At 36.9% G+C, this 17,040-nt stretch overlaps 1 protein-coding gene across 1 annotated transcript in view; it reads left to right on the forward strand.

The window, feature by feature from the left end:
* LOC150080982 (nephrocystin-4-like) overlaps nt 1-17,040 on the forward strand; it is a 470,434-nt gene that overhangs the window by 190,523 nt on the left and 262,871 nt on the right. Inside the window, exon 13 of the mRNA XM_090380874.1 lies at nt 927-1,112. Coding sequence (XP_090237000.1) covers nt 927-1,112 — 186 coding nt within the window. The remainder of the gene's footprint in view (nt 1-926; nt 1,113-17,040) is intronic.

Below are 17,040 nucleotides of genomic sequence, written 5' to 3' on the forward strand. Positions count from 1 at the left end.
GACACTGTTCAAGATAGATCTAAATGGATGTTGGATGAACTGATGACACTTGTGGCACAGTGAATAAAAATGCATGGGTTGCATTTAAATTATCAGAAAAAGAAGCCTACAGCAGTTAAAAATTAGTCTGCAATAAAGTCACAAAGGAGGTTGGGCAAGCTAACACAGATTATGAGAAGTCTCTGTCAAAGACTCCAAAGAAAAGAAACTAACATTTTCTTTACTTTTGTAAATACTAGAAGGAAGGGGATGAATCACATTGGTCCACTAGATATGAGTGGTTTCACTCTTGAAGATCCTGTCCAATTTGCTGAGAAACTGAATGGGTATTTTGTATCTATATTCACACATGAGGAGTTTTTTAGTGATGGGGATGCTGGAAGTGTGTCATATTCAAACAGGAAGCTGAATGATTTTTTGATAACTCAGAGAAAATGGAAGAGAAATAGTTGAAGCTAAACATAAAGGCATCTGGAATGATGGGATTTACCACTCCATGTCTGTATGTCTACATGAAGGTTAATACCCCTTTAGAAATTGATTATATCTTTATTTCTTCTTATCTTGGAACTGCACGTAACTGCAGTTCTGTTGATCTATATTTATCAGGCATTATCAAACAGATTATTACAAATGGCGTAAAACTGCACTGTGTAATAAACATCCTTTGCTGCTCTTTATTTTGCATAAGTGATGCAGTAGATACTGTGGCAGTGGTTTTGTATGTTTTTAATACTGTGGCAGTGGTTTTGTATGTTTTTAATACTGTGTTTATGATCACAGATAACTACAGGTGTTTGGTTTTTTTATGTAGTTTATGAATGTATGACGTGTAAGAAATCAATTATAGGAAAAATTGTACTAATTGTAGAAGTGAAGCTAATCTTTTGAATATGCATTTAGAATGATATGCATTGATCTTTTAGAGGCCAGAATTTGTCAAGAAGTGTATATTCAAAGCTACATGATGTAGGATTTCCACCAATATCAGACAAGCATGGATTTCCCCCTGAAACAGTGTTAACTGATTCTGTTACAATAGATGTTAATAAGGAATTTCTTGGATTTCCAGAATGTAATGAGATAATTCTTCAGTTCTTAGCCATTTCAGGGTAAGTAATTATATTTATTATGTTATTTTATCATTTGTTCTCAAAAATGTGCTCCTGAACTTACTCTTGTTCTGTGTTCCCTTTTTACACTTTCTTATTCCACCAGTGTTTTTCCTTCTGCTTGGAAATTTGTTCATATCCAGCCAGTTCCTAAAAAAGGTGACAAATCCTTCTCATCCAATTATTGCCCCATTGCACTTCTGCTCTTTCTAAAATAATGGAGAAATCCATTAATCGGCAACTCCTAAACTGTATGATCGGTGATTGCTAGTATGGATTCTACCAGCTTATGTTACCTATCTACGGACTAATTCAATGGAAAAGTTCGGTGAAACACAAGCAGTTGCTCTTGACATTTCAAAGGCTCTTGATTGTGTTTGGCATAAAGGTCTTCTAAATAAGGTTCCATATTATGACTTCCCAACTGTTTTTTTGTAATTGGATATCTAATTTGCCCTCTGCAGGTGATGGTAGACAGCTCTCTGTCTTCTACCTTCTACACTAATGCTTGTGTTCTCCAAGTTTCAGTTTTTTCTCCCACTCTTTTCCTATTTTATATTAATAACCTTCCATTAACTGGAAATCTATCCATAGTTTTGCTGATGATAGCACATTGCATTCCACCTTCTGGTTTGAGAAACCTTGCCCTCCACAATAGTTTCAACTTCTCAAATACTACCAATTCCTTAAATGTTGATCTCCAATTAATTCTCCATTGGGGCAAAGATAACTTAGTTAATTTCAATTCTTCTAAAACTCAGTCCTCTCTTACATCTAAAAAAAGGATTCTTTTGCTTCTATGCACTGTCACTGTCAGTACCACAGAGTTGATACATTACTCTGGGGTTACTGCTTCCCATACGTAGTACTTTACATTTGTCAATGTTAAACTTCGGTTGCCACTGACAAATGTAAAGTACTACATATGGGAAGCAGTAACCCCAGAGTAATGTATCACCTCTGTGGTACTACACTGACAGTGGTAGAGAACGAAAAGGATCTGAGGGTAATTGTGCAGGCAGATATGACGTTTTCTGAGCAGTGCAGCAAGAGTAGCTTATGGTGTCTTGTCAATGATATACAGGAATTTTTCTAGCAGGGGTAAGGAGGTGATTATCCCTTTGTATACAGCAATGGTCAGGCCACACCTTGAGTACTGTATACAGATCTGGAGGCCTCATTAAAGAAGGATGTAGAGCTGTTGGAACGAGTACAGAGAAGGGCAACAAGATCAGTGAATGGAACAAAGGCTTAAGTTTTGCAAATTACAGTGTCTGGAGACTAGGTGTATAAAGCCTTGAGGTGTATAAAGCCTTGAATGGTTTGAGCATGCTCAATGCTGATGGGATTCTTCCTCTTTCTCAGAATAATCACCTGAGAGGGCATAAATTCAAATTGAGGAAAGACAGTTGTAGGATAGATGTGCGGAAGTCTGCCTTTAGCCAGTGGGGTAGTTGGTTGGTGGAACAGACTTCCATCCTTTGTTGTGGAAGTTGATAGCCTAAATAAATTTAAGGCTCAGCTGGACAGGTATTTGGAATGAACAGAGGGGTGAAATGGGAGTGGGTTTGTTTTTTTTTTTTTTTTTTGGTTGATGCTGCATAAGCTTGCTTTCTTGTGTCATGTGCCTCTACTAATACTAATGTTATGCTTTTTTTGATGACACTCAGATTTTCAGAGTTAGGGATTGCCCTGACTTCTAATCTCTATTGGCAACACATCACAAATATTGTTTCCACTGCATCTAAAATGCAGTGGAAACATCACTTTCACTCTCAGCATTACTTTTCTTTTAAACCTGTTCTGCCCTGTAATAGTAAAGTGCCAAGTAATAGTAAAAAGTGATTTTGTTTGTGATGTATAGAGTTCTTTCCAAGTGATAAAGATTAATTTCTTTTCTAGTGTATTTTTGTTCTTTTCTTTACTTTAAGTGGTTCTGTGCTTAAAGTTTAAAGTAAGAACTCAGAAAGGAAATCTATCTTTCTTTATTTAGCATACATACATATGTATATATAGAATATCATTAGAAAAAGTAAATCAATCCAATAATAAGAATACCATCAAGGACTTAAGAAAACGCAAAAAAAAAAAAAAAAAAAAAAAATTATTATTATCGCTTTTTACCGACAATCTAGATGACTTCAACTGGGGCCAACCACCCAGAATGAAGGCAAAAAACGACAAGAAGTTCTCTGTTTCTGTGATGATCAATATATGCCAAGTAATTTAAATCTAAACCAAATATAAACCAGTATAGGCCGAATATAAATCGAATATAAATAAATCGAATGAAGATAATTAATTAAGAAAAATTTTGAAATATTAGAATCAAAGGTAAGAAATATAAGTAAAATATAAATGTAAGCATATATTAATCATCGTTGACCCGACAGAGAACTTAATTTAAGGATTAAAACAAGATTAAATATATAATACATACTACATTTGACCGTATCTAGGACATAATGTAATAGTCGTCAAAATAATGTGGTGCCCCCTATGTGATGGATACGGTAAAAATAAATAAATAATTAAATTAAATTAACGCAAAGAGAAACATGCAGATAGTAAGAAGTAAAAAAAAATAGTAAGATAGTAAGATATATAGTAAAGTATAAGATAGTAAGATATATAAGATAAATAGTAAATTCTAGTAAATAGTAAGATTTTCAGTATTAAACTTAGTGTACTCAAAGCACTATATAGAAAAACCAATGATTACGTCTTTGCATCCTCCCACCTTATGCACATTATATTGGATATTTTTAAATTCAGAATTAATATTTTGAATGTTAGCAAGCAGCCTGAAAACTCTGTCCTCATCTTATACTTTCAAAATAAAATGATGGATGATTTAGATATACATAAAACTATTAATTTACGTAATGACTTGCTGCCTATTAATAACTTACATATTAATATCAGATTTAGATATTCTAAACCATTTGGTCTTAAAGCGTGTAACTATAAAACAATAGCTACAAACCTTCACAATATTAACATCGGACAGGATACATGTGTTTGTCACAAACCTTCATTTCATAGATACGTGGATCCTAACCATAATCACATTATAACCGGCAATTTAGATATAATCCCATATCCCGAACTTAGAGATATTTTATCACTGGGTTTTAAATTTCGACCTAATCCACCTATTAATAAATCTAATTTTAAAAAATTGTTATATCTAGATTTACTAAAATACTGCATAAGATCAGCATACAAACAAAATATACCGGTTGAAGCTTATCACATGTGGTTATTTACAATGCTTAATATCATATCTAATAAATATAATCAATTGAAATTCGTACAGGATAATCTATATAATACCAAATTAATAAATAGGCAGCTCAAAGATATACATGAACATTTTATAATAACTCCCGTTGACAAAGCTGCTTGCAATTATGCAATCAAATGTAAATCATATTATATAGATATTATAAAAAATGAACTACAGTCTAGCCGTACATATAAACAGATAACATCTTCTTCTAATATAATAATCAAAAAATTAATTGCATTGCATAAAAAATTAAAGTTAAAGTATAATAACCTAATATATCCATTTATATATTGCATACCCAAATTTCACAAATCACCCATTGCTTTTAGATTCATAACATCATGTAGAGATAGTTATGCTAAATTTCCCGGAAAAACGTTAGAAAAGTTACTTAAAATTATATTAAATAACTTAAATAAAACTATTATAATAAATAATAACTTTCCGATTATAAATGCTATAAAAAATAACAATATTCATCAAATACAAACATTTGACTTTAACAGTCTATTTACGAGTATTAATCTTGATAATTTAAAAGTCGTCCTCCAGAAACTATATTTAGAAAATAAAAATGCTATAAAGGTTGACTTAACCTATTGGGATTCTCTAATAAAATTATGCATCTTTAATAATTATGTATATGACGGAACTTCGTTATACTTACAAGTGACTGGCACCCCTATGGGAAGTCCAGCATCAAGCATAATCGCAAACCTTTATCTGTATTATACAGAAAGAGAATTTCAAGATAACCTACTTATATACAGATACGTAGATGATATATGTGTTTTTAATTGTCCACATTTTGTCCAGGATTACAGTGGATTATATCCAGGGGAGCTTGTGTTGGAAAAAACTAATAGTTCCGATACTATAGCAAATTACTTGGATCTTCATATAGAAATATTACATAATAATAAAATAGACGTAAACGTATATAATAAAAGAGATGCATTTAATTTTAACGTAGTCAGCCTTACAAACTGGAAATCAAATGTATCAAAATCAGTGCATGCTAATATAATTTTATCGCAATGTTTAAGGATTGCTTATATCTGCAATAGTAATAAAAATTGTTCAACAGGCTTAACAGCGTTGTACGGCAAGTTGATTAATAATAATTTCCCTATCGCTTACCTGAAATATCACTTCAGGAAAGCAATTAGCATAATTAATTTCAAAAATTTGTTTTCTGAACCTATCGTTTCAATATAATTTTCAATAAAATCGTTATATTTAGTGCCATGTATATATGTAAATAGGATACACTTTGCATTCTTGGTGTCTTACGGCGTAGAAAACTTGTACCCACCGGCTTGCAAATTACAGTGTATCTTTTTTTTTTTTTTTTTTTTTTTTTTTAATACATATAGTTAAATTCATTTAAATTTACTTAAATTCACGCTGAGATAACATGCAAATTCAGCTCAGGGTCCTACTATAGGAACGGGTTTGCGATCCCGGGCATACCCGAGCCACAACTTATATCTTGTAATGCCTTTAAGCTGTCCTACACTCTTTATTTTTATTTCTCCGAAATTATTAGGGCAATCCGAGGACGTAGGAGAAACTATTTCTTATCTATACCACTATTTTTCGCCTTTGTGGAGTTCAGGTTCTATTTTTCCTACTCCTTTAGTTTTTCTTCTTACTATCTGCATGTTTCTCTTTGCGTTAATTTAATTTAATTATTTATTTATTTTTACCGTATCCATCACATAGGGGGCACCACATATTATTTTGACGACTATTACATTATGTCCTAGATACGGTCAAATGTAGTATGTATTATATATTTAATCTTGTTTTAATCCTTAAATTACGTTCTCTGTCGGGTCAACGATGATTAATATATGCTTACATTTATATTTTACTTATATTTCTTACCTTTGATTCTAATATTTCAAAATTTTTCTTAATTAATTATCTTCATTCGATTTATTTATATTCGATTTATATTCGGCCTATACTGGTTTATATTTGGTTTAGATTTAAATTACTTAGCATATATTGATCATCACAGAAACAGAGAACTTCTTGTCGTTTTTTGCCTTCATTCTGGGTGGTTGGCCCCAGTTGAAGTCATCTAGATTGTCGGTAAAAAGCGATAATAATAATTTTTTTTTTTTTTTTTTTTGCGTTTTCTTAAGTCCTTGATGGTATTCTTATTATTGGATTGATTTACTTTTTCTAATGATATTCTATAGACATTGTGGGTGTATTGCATGATTGCTTGCAACTGCATTAACCCATAAATATTAGTTCTTGTCTTTTAACTTTCTTGCTTTTCTTTATTTCTTGCTTTCCTTTTATCACTAATATAACTATTAATATATATATATATATATATATATATATATATATATATATATATACACACAGGGTGTTTCAAAAGTGGTAGTCAATAATTTAAAGGTGAACTGTAGAGACTACAATATGCAAAAAAAGCCTAGTAAACATGGGTCCTTAAGTGAATCTTATCGAGATATTGCACATTTTTAGTTGGGATCCACTGACAAGGTGAACTGTATACAGAGCTTGGATCCACCACTGACTTGTTTGTTTAGGTTAAGTTATGCTCATTCTCTCCCTTTCCCCTCTCTCAATGCTCTGAGACGTAGCAGGCATACTAGTACTTGTCAAAGAATAGTCAACATGGAAAGAAGTTACAGCAATGAAGAGTATGCAGACATGCACTTCATGTATGGTAATGCACCTGAGGCTGCATGTTTGTACCAAGAAACATTTCCCCACCGAAGGCAGCCCAACAGGCACACATTCATCAACACCTTAGAGAACATGGGCACTTCGCATATGGAGTACGAGCAGGTAGGCCCAGAAGCATAACACGTGATGTTGAGGAAAGGGTGTTAGAAAGAACAGAACAAAATCCAGGAATTTTGACAAGGAAGGTTGCTCTGCTAGAGCGATTTACAAGAGAGATGTACAATTCAACCTTCCATTCCTGACCCAGTCTGCTGTTTTAAGTACCAGAAATTTGAGCACTCCCAAACAGTCTGCAGAGGTGCAGCCACCTGTGCTTCCTGTGGTTCAAAAGAGCAAAAGAGTATTTATTCTTTACTCGGCCTTGTAATTGCATAAAAGTATCGGTAAGGGTATCAAATCCACGTGTTACAAGTTACAACTCCGCTGAACGAGAAGTTTTTTTTAGCCAAATTTAGCCGCTTATTGAATATCTTTTACATCAAATTATTTTTTGTAAGTAGCTTATAGACCTAGTAAGGATCGTTGGTTTATTCTGAATTGGGACAGCGAGATTTGAAAGTTAATTAATACTTAAGTGTCCATAGATTACCGTTCGTAACTTCCGCCTTTGTCTTTGTCATATGATCGTTATATATCGAACCTAGATAGCGTTAGTATAGTATACGTTATAACATTTTCAGCGATCGGTAAAATCTATTAAACTTGTTCAACTTCGTTGGCATTTAAATTGCACTTTTAACTAAATACATATACCGACTTAGATTACAAACGTAACATAATTAATTAATACATAACTGATACGGAAGTTATATAAAAGGAACTCGGAGATAATTAATACTTGACTGATTGATTAATATTTGAAGCTAAAAATATATATCCCGTTATAGCTGTGTTGGGAGATAAGTTAGGGTTATAAACTGAAATTGAAATTTTATTTAAATTAAAAGTAATCATGACTCAGACCAGAGCAGCAAAACAAAAGGCTCAAGCTAATGGAAGTGCTGTGGCTCAGAGGAGAACTGAGGGGGGCAGTTGCCTTCTGAGTCACAGCCTTCTAAAATGCACAGCTTGCATGATGTTTGTGGAGCATTCAGGTACGGGACATGATATTGCCATGGGGGATGTCTTTGTGTGTGTGCACGATGCAAGGAGTGTATCGAAATCAGGCAACAAATCAGCGTTCTTATGGGCCTATATGAGAGCTTGAAGGACAGGGTGGATGCCCTCGAAGGAACTAAATTGAGGGGCCCACCAAGCTCTCAGCTGCCCACATCAACGCCAGAGCTTGCACTTGGTCATCGTGAAACACAGCGGCAACCCCCAAGGCAGAATGCGCTGGTCCCAAAGGAACTAGTAGTTGTTGGTGACTCTATTGTCAGGGAAACGGGGAACATGCTTTGTAAAAAGGATAGGTGGAACAGGACCAGGGTATGTCTGCCAGGGGCAAAGGTTCATGACGTTGTAGAGCAGATATCATCTTTTAAGGGCACAAAAGGTGATATAGTTGTACACGTGGGCACTAACGATATCAAGAGTAGGAGACTGGCAGAATTGCTTAACAAGTACAGGTCACTGTTGAAAAAAAGCCGTGAAATAGGGTTGAATTTGAAAGTGTCTGCAATTCTGCCCAGACACGATAGGAGGCAGTATATGATGAGAGCCTTGTCGATCAATTCGGCCCTGGAAAGATTGTGCAAGGCTAAAGGGGTAGAATTTTTTTCAGCCTGGACTGTACTTGTTAACAGGAGGGATTGCTTCTACAGGGATGGGATACACTTAAATAGAAAGGGTGCAAGAATATTTGCTGATGCTATCGAGGCAGTGTTAGGTGGGTCGGAAAACTGCTAGCTTGGGGGGATACAAAGACAAATAGATTAACAGTAGCCACTGGCAGAGGTGAAAGAGATTCTTGCACTGCTTCTATTGGAATGAGCAGAAGCCTGAAAAACAAGATTCAGGATATTTCAGAGACTGCTGGGAGTCATTGCGGTACAAGTAAACACATGGGTTGTGTTAGGGTAGCTAAGAATAGAAATAGGTGCATGTATACTTGCGTGTACACCAATCCTAGGAGTTTAGTAAATAAATTTGATGAATTTGAGGTATTGCTCAAAACATCAAAGGCAGATATTGTTGGGATATCAGAGACTTGGTGTCACACAGATATAAGGAATGCAGAACTGGAATTTGGGGAGTACAACGTCTACAGAAAAGATAGACTGGATAGGAAGGGAGGAGGGGTTATGCTATTAGTTAAGAAATACATAAAATCCAAAGAAGTGAAGCCAGTGGACATCGCAGTGTTGAGTCAGTTTGGTGTGACATAAGCATTGGGAGATCAAAATTGAGAGTAGGAGTGTGCTATAGGCCTAATGACTCTGATGAGTATAATAAGAAACTGTACAGGGAAATAGAGTGGGCCAGTAAATCAGAGAGTCTTATAATGGGAGATTTTAATTTCCCAGATATTGACTGGAATTTGTGGGCTGGTCACTCACACACTAGCAAGGCTTTTGTGGATTTATTGGATGATTGTTTTCTACATCAGCATGCTCGGGAGGCAACTAGAGGGAGGAATACTCTTGATTTGATTATCAGCAGTGATTCTTCATGCATTAAGAATCTGCAGATAAATGAACCACTAGGTGGCAGTGATCACAGTGTGCTGAAGTGGGATTTACTCAAAGAGGTAACTACCATTAGGGGTAAAGGGAAGGGTTATTGCTTCCGTAAAGGCGACTACGATGGACTGAGACAGTATTTAAATTCTATACAGTGGGACCAACTGATGATGTTACCAACAGTAAATGCAAAATGGAAAGCATTCAAAGAACTTATCTTGGAAGCTACTAGACTTTACATACCAACTAAGAAATATTGTTCAAGGTTTAGGCCTAAATGGATGTCAGATGAACTGATGAGGCATATGGCAGAGAAGAAACATGCATGGCATACATACAAATTAACACATGACACAGAAGCCTATGATAGATACAAATTGATCTGTAACCAAGTTACAAAGGAGGTTAGGCAGGCGAAGGCAGATTATGAGAAATCTTTGGGAAGGGATGCAAAGAAAAACAGCAAAGAGTTCTTTACTTATGTAAACACTAGAAGGAAAGGGATGAATCAGATTGGTCCACTTGATATCAATGGTTGAACTGTTCATGATCCTGCTCAGCTCAGGTAGCTAACAAACTAAATGAATATTTTGCATCGACATTCACACATGAGGAGTTATTCAGTGAGGGGAATGCCAGAGGTGTATTCATCTCTGGCAGTAAGCTAGATAAGCTTGTAATAACTGAGAGTAAAGTAAAGGAGAAATTGTTGAAGATAAACTCAAGAAAGGCACATGGGGTGGATGGGATCTATCCAGTTATATTAAAGGAGGCAGCAAAGGAAGTAAGCAAACCCTTAGCCATAATTATGAGAGCTTCCTTGGACTCAGGGGAGGTAACCATAGACTGGAGAAGTGCAAATGTGACCCCAATTCACAAAGGTGGATCAAAAGCTGACACAAGCAATTATAGACCTGTGAGTTTAACTTCTGTTCCAGGAAAATTAATGGAGGCACTAGTTAAAGAAGCACTGCAGGATCATTTAGACAAGACTTCAGTTATAGCTCGGACACAGCATGGTTTTGTTAAGGGGAAGTCTTGCAGACCAATTTGATTGGATACTATGATGCAGTCACAAAGGAACTGGATGCAGGGAATAACTTTGATATTATATACTTGGATCTTAGAAAGGCTTTTGATACTGTTGCACATGGAAGACTGCTGCACAAATTGGAGCAGTGTAATATTGGAGGCAAATTGCTGCTGTGGTTAAAGGGGTGGCTGAGAGGGAGAAGACAGAGAGTGGTAATCAATGGACACTGTTCGTCGTGGACTAATGTTATTAGTGGAGTCCCTCAGGGCTCAGTGTTGGGTCCATTATTGTTTTCTGTATTCATAAATGATATTGATGATGGTATATCAAGCTTAATGTCGAAATTTGCAGACGATACAAAGGTAGGCAGGGTTGTTAAGGACACTACTGACACTATGCTGCTGCAACAGGATCTGGAAAAGTTGAGCAGATGGGCTGAGAGGTGGCAAATGAAGTTTAACATTGACAAATGTAAAGTACTACACATGGGAAACAGCAACCCCAGAGCAACGTATCAACTCTGTGGTATTGCACTGACAGTGGTAGAGAATGAAAGGGACCTGGGGGTGGTTGTGCAGGCAGATATGAAGTTCTCTGAGCAGTGCAGACGGGCTGCAAGAGTAGCTCATGGTGTATTGTCAATGATATATAGGAATTTTTCTAGCAGGGATAAGGAAGTGATTATTCCCTTGTATAAGGCAATGGTCAGGCCACACCTAGAGTACTGTATACAGGCCTGGAGGCCTCATTTCAAGAAGGATGTAGAGCTGCTGGAACGAGTACAGAGAAGGGCAACAAGATTAGTGAATGGAACAAAGGGGTGCTCTTACGAAAAAAGGCTTAAGATTTGCAAATTACAGTGTCTGGAGACTAGGCACCAGCGTGGTGATCTGATAGAGGTGTATAAAGCATTGAATGGTTTGAGCATGCTCAATGCTGATGGGATTCTTCCTCTCGCTCAGAATAATCACCTGAGAGGGCATAAATTCAAATTGAGGAAAGACAGATGTAGGATAGACGTGCGGAAATTTGCCTTTAGCCAGCGAGTGGTTGGTTGGTGGAACAGACTTCCATCCCTTGTCGTGGAAGTTGATAGCCTAAATAAGTTTAAGACTCAGCTGGACAGGTATTTTGAACGAACAGAGGGGTGAAGTGGGAGTGGTTTTTTTTTTTTTTTTTGGCTGATGCTGCATAAGCTTGCTTTCTTGCATCAAATGTCTCTACTAATGCTAATGCTAATATTCACATGGACTGCACTACTGAAACATTTAATGCTGTCCAAATTGCCAAGGAAAGCATTTTTTAGCATTAGAAGAGGCATTTGATGCAAGAAAGCAAGCTTATGCAGCATCAGCCAAAAAAAAAAAAAAAAAAAAAAAACCAACTTCCACTTCACCCCTCTGTTCGTTCAAAATACCTGTCCAGCTGAGCCTTAAACTTATTTAGGCTATCAACCTCCACGATAAGGGATGGAAGTCTGTTCCACCAACAACCACCCGCTGGCTAAAGGCAAATTTCCACACGTCTATCCTACATCTGTCTTTCCTCAATTTGAATTTATGCCCTCTCAGGTGATTATTCTGAGCTAGAGGAAGAATCCCGTCAGCATTGAGCATGCTCAAACCATTCAAGGCTTTATACATCTCTATCAGATCACCTCGCTGGTGCCTAGTCTCCAGACACTGTAATTTACAAAACTTAAGCCTTTCTTCGTAAGAGCACCCCTTTGTATCATTCACTAATCTTGTTGCCCTTCTCTGTACTCGTTCCAGCAGCTCTACATCCTTCTTGAAATGAGGCCTCCAGACCTGTATACAGTACTCTAGGTGTGGCCTGACCATTGCCTTATACAAGGGAATAATCACCTCCTTATCCCTGCTGGAAAAATTCCTGTATATCATTGATAATACTCCATGAGCTACTCTTGACGCCCGTCTGCACTGCTCAGAGAACTTCATATCTGCCTGCACAGCCACCCCCAGGTCCCTTTCATTCTCTACCACTGTCAGTGTAGTACCACAGAGTTGATACATTGCTCTGGGGTTGCTGTTTCCCATGTGTAGTACTTTACATTTGTCAATGTTAAACTTCATTTGCCACCTCTAACCCCATCTGCTCAACCTTTCCAGATCCTGTTGCAGCAGCATAGTGTCAGTAGTGTCCTTGACAACCCTGCCAACCTTTGTATCGTCTGCAAACGTGGACATTAAGCTTGATATACCATCATCAATATCATTTATAAATACAGAAAACAATAATGCACCCAACACTGAGCCCTGAGGGACTCCACTAATAACATTAGTCCACGATGAGCAGTGTCCATTGATTACCACTCTCTGTCTTCTCCCCCTCAACCACCCCTTTATCCATAGCAGCAATTTGCCTCCAATGTCACACTGCTCCAATTTGTGTAGCAGTCTTCCATGTGCAACAGTATCAACAGCCTTTCTAAGATCCAAGTATATAATATCAAAGCTATTCCCTGCATCCAGTTCTTTTGTGACTGCATCATAATATCCAATCAAATTGGTCAGGTAAGACTTCCCCTTAACAAAACCATGCTGTGTCCGAGCTATAACTGAAGTCTTGTCTAAATGATCCTGCAGTGCTTCTTTAACCTGTGCCTCCATTAATTTTCCTGGAACAGAAGTTAAGCTCACAGGTCTATAATTACTTGTGTCAGCCTTTGATCCTCCTTTGTGAATTGGGTTCACATTTGCACATTTCCAGTGTATGGGTACCTGCCCTGAGTCCAAAGAAGCTCTCATAATTATGGCTAAGGGTTTGCTTACTTCCTTTGCTGCCTCCTTTAATATAAGCATTTGGTATACTCAAAGGAGTACACCCAGTGGCACAGAGAAAAGAAAATTCAAAAATACAGAATTGAACACAAAGTGCTGTGCCATGAAGAAAAGAAGTAGATTTTAGTGTCCAATAAATCACACTCCTAAGTTGTGCAAAAGCAACAGCACTCCACAACTAAACAGACTGATTTTCAGTTCTTCCAATCATGTTGTTAACTGACTAGGCAAAATCAGTCCTTTCCTCACTAAAAGAACACTCTCTCTCTCCAACAGCATAACATTCTTTCAGAAATACACCACTGACAATACCGCCAGATAAAAACACTGAACAGCAGCCAACAAAGCAAATGAGCTCTGAAGGGGAGAATTAGAAATCCTGTACTGATGCCATGGACATAGATGAAAAATCACGAGGATGATCCACTTCTTGAAGTTCACACAGAGGAAGACATGGACATCGGCAGACCAATATTCCCAAAAAGGGAAAAAACAAAAATAGACAAGCATAAACAAACTGCACCCTGTAAGCAAACAGACACATCCGATAATCCTTGATAATGCATAGAATCATTCAGTGGAATTGTCATGGGCTCCAAGAAAACTTAATACAATGTTTATGACTTAATTACTGAATGTAATTAAGTCATAAACTGTTATTCTTTGTCTCCAGGAAACAAACCTGACCCCCTCAAATGTCTATGGCATAAAACATCACATAATACCCCAGGGGTTTTCATCTGGTGAGATGGGCTTGGCAATCCCAGGGTCCTGAGCTGGATATCATCATTCTTCTCTTTCTTGCTTTCTTGGTGATTCTCTTCTACTTCTCTCAGGGTAACACAATAATTCTTTTTTTTTTTTGGCTGATGCAGCATAAGCCTCAGGCTTTCTTGCACCATATGGCTAATAATAATAAAAGGAATGACTCTAATATAGCTCATGGAGGGATAGTATTGCTAGTTAACTCCAGAACTCCCTTCAGATCTATCCCTCTGCAAACAACTTTAGAAGCAGTTGCTGCTGAGCTTTGGTTGGGATAGCAATAACAGCTCTCTTTATACATTTTGCCTAATCATTATACACTTTTGCTGATTTGGTTACTCAGCTGCCACTACCTTTTTATATCAAATAGCTTTTTGGACCAAATCGAAATGAATTGATTTTGCAAAACACACACACACGCACACCCACCCAACCCCACAAAGTTTTCAGTACTCAGTAACATTGAAATAATATTTCCAAGTAATTCTTTCATAATAATGAAAGAAGAAAGAATTGATGTACACTGATCCTTGGTTAGGAATGTGTAAAAGTGTACCAGAAATATAACAAATTAACGCAAGTATTGCTTGGCATAGTTCCTAATAAGAATATTAAAATGGTCCAAGTGTGAGAGAAAAAAAAATTGAGTTGAGATCTCTTTCTGCTAGAGCATTGACAGTGCTGTTGACAACCAAGTCTTAACAGCAGTGCCATTATTATAAACAGTTTTAGCTTAACATGTCTGAAGAGGAAACGGTCTAATAGTACTTTTGTTGAAGCAGTCATAATCAGGTGATGTGTAACAGAAAATCCAAGGTAAGTTAATATTTGAAAGGATATTGCATATCAGTCTATCATGAATTCCCAAGATCAAAATGTTTCCTTATCACACTTGAAAATTTGCAGCCTACAAACAGAATTCATTGATAACAAGTTCCCAGCTGAGTTTTTAGAAGCATTGCTTTAAATATTATTTTTTAACTTCAATATAATCATATTTGAAGAAGCTATTACTATTCATTATCCAATAGCAATTTTTTAGAGAAGCTTCTTGAACCAAATTGAAATAAACTGATTTTACACACACGCACATGCACTCGAACCAAAGTTTGAAGCATTACTTCTTTAACCACTGGCTCCATTATTTTCTCTTAAACAGATAAAGCTAACTGGTCTGTAATTACTTTTGTCACCCTTTGATCGTCCTTTGTGAATTAGAGATATGCTGGCACGTCTTCAGTCCATAGTGATTTTCCACAAATCCAAGGATACTCTTATAATTATGACAAAAGAGGTTTGCTTAGTTCTTTTGCTGTGTCCCTTAATATCCTTAATATAATTGTATAGATTCCATTTACTGCACGTGCCTTTTTTTATGTTTAGCTTTAACAGTAATTACTTTCCTCTCAGTTATCACAAAATAAATTAGCCCCCCCCCCCATGAGCAGGATTATCAACAGTTAAACTGTTCATATCAAGTGGACCAGTGTAAAATGTGTTAGCTGTCTGATGGCACCAGGGGTTCCCCATCTCAGTGCATGTGACACAGAACTCTGTGAAGACCAGAGATTTAAAGGTGTATAGGGAGTGGAACGTTGTGTAGTCTTATGTTCTGTTGTTTCTCTAACCATTTAGATGTTGGACCTCTATTGGGACCCACCATTGCCCACACTTTGTCACGAGGAGGCAAGTTATGCACCCAGTAGATTACTTAAGTAATCTGGCAGGCCCCATCACCTAATTTCCAAGGGTATGCCCTTTTTAAGGCCTATATAAAAAAAGGGGGGGGGGGTGAACACTAGAATTTGGAAAGGCCGAAGGAGATTTATGAGAAGCGGTTGAATTAGATGTTGATTAAAATTTGGCGGCATTGTTAGGAGCATACATGGTCAGTTTAGTTAGAGTTGGGGGGAGACTGAAGACTAGGGGAAACAGGTAGGGAGATGATATAGTAGGCATCACCAAAGAGGTTAGTGGGTTCGAGCCCTACCAGGCAAAGTATGGGGGGCAGGGAGGGGAGGAGACAGAGACCCATCTCCTCTCCCCCTGCCTTGGGATGGGATTTTAAAGGGAACCAGGTTTGAGTACCCAGTTCAGATTGCCAAATGGCATGTTGGCAGCAGAGCTGCAATATGTCTCCGCTGGTGATCGTTCTCAGGTCCATATAAGTGTCAAATCCAGTAGGAAGGTCAAATGGCCCATCCTGCTCTAGGGATGGTATATGTTACTGGCAGTGGGGAACCCACCAGGCAAAGGGGGAGTAATCTCCCCCTCTTGAGTGGGGAGATTACTCCCCCTTTGCATTTATTTATTTCATTCATAATCTGCATTCTATTTTTATACATTTTTCTTATATTTTATAATTTTTTTTTTTTTTTTTTGTTAGGTTATGTACAGGGTGATTCAGGAGGAATAGTAAATATTTTGGGAGATTATAGTATCGATTATTCTGAGTAAAAAAGTTCATATAAATGTGCCCAATTCTCAATGAATATGGAAATACAGCTGTTTGAAACTGGTGGGCACAAAGCCATTATGAGAGGTATTAAAGATCGATAAATGACTCATTGTTTGTATTATTGACTTTTTGAACGATACAAAACACAAATAATTGACAAATTTTTTACAGTTTAGAATATATGTTTGAAAATCCCACTGCCAACCTCAATCCACTTTGCAACTCTTG

The sequence above is a fragment of the Mastigoproctus giganteus genome, chromosome 9 (genome assembly GCF_048544385.1).
Source record: "Mastigoproctus giganteus isolate SK-2022 chromosome 9, ASM4854438v1, whole genome shotgun sequence".
NCBI classification, from domain to species: Eukaryota; Metazoa; Arthropoda; class Arachnida; order Uropygi; family Thelyphonidae; genus Mastigoproctus; species Mastigoproctus giganteus.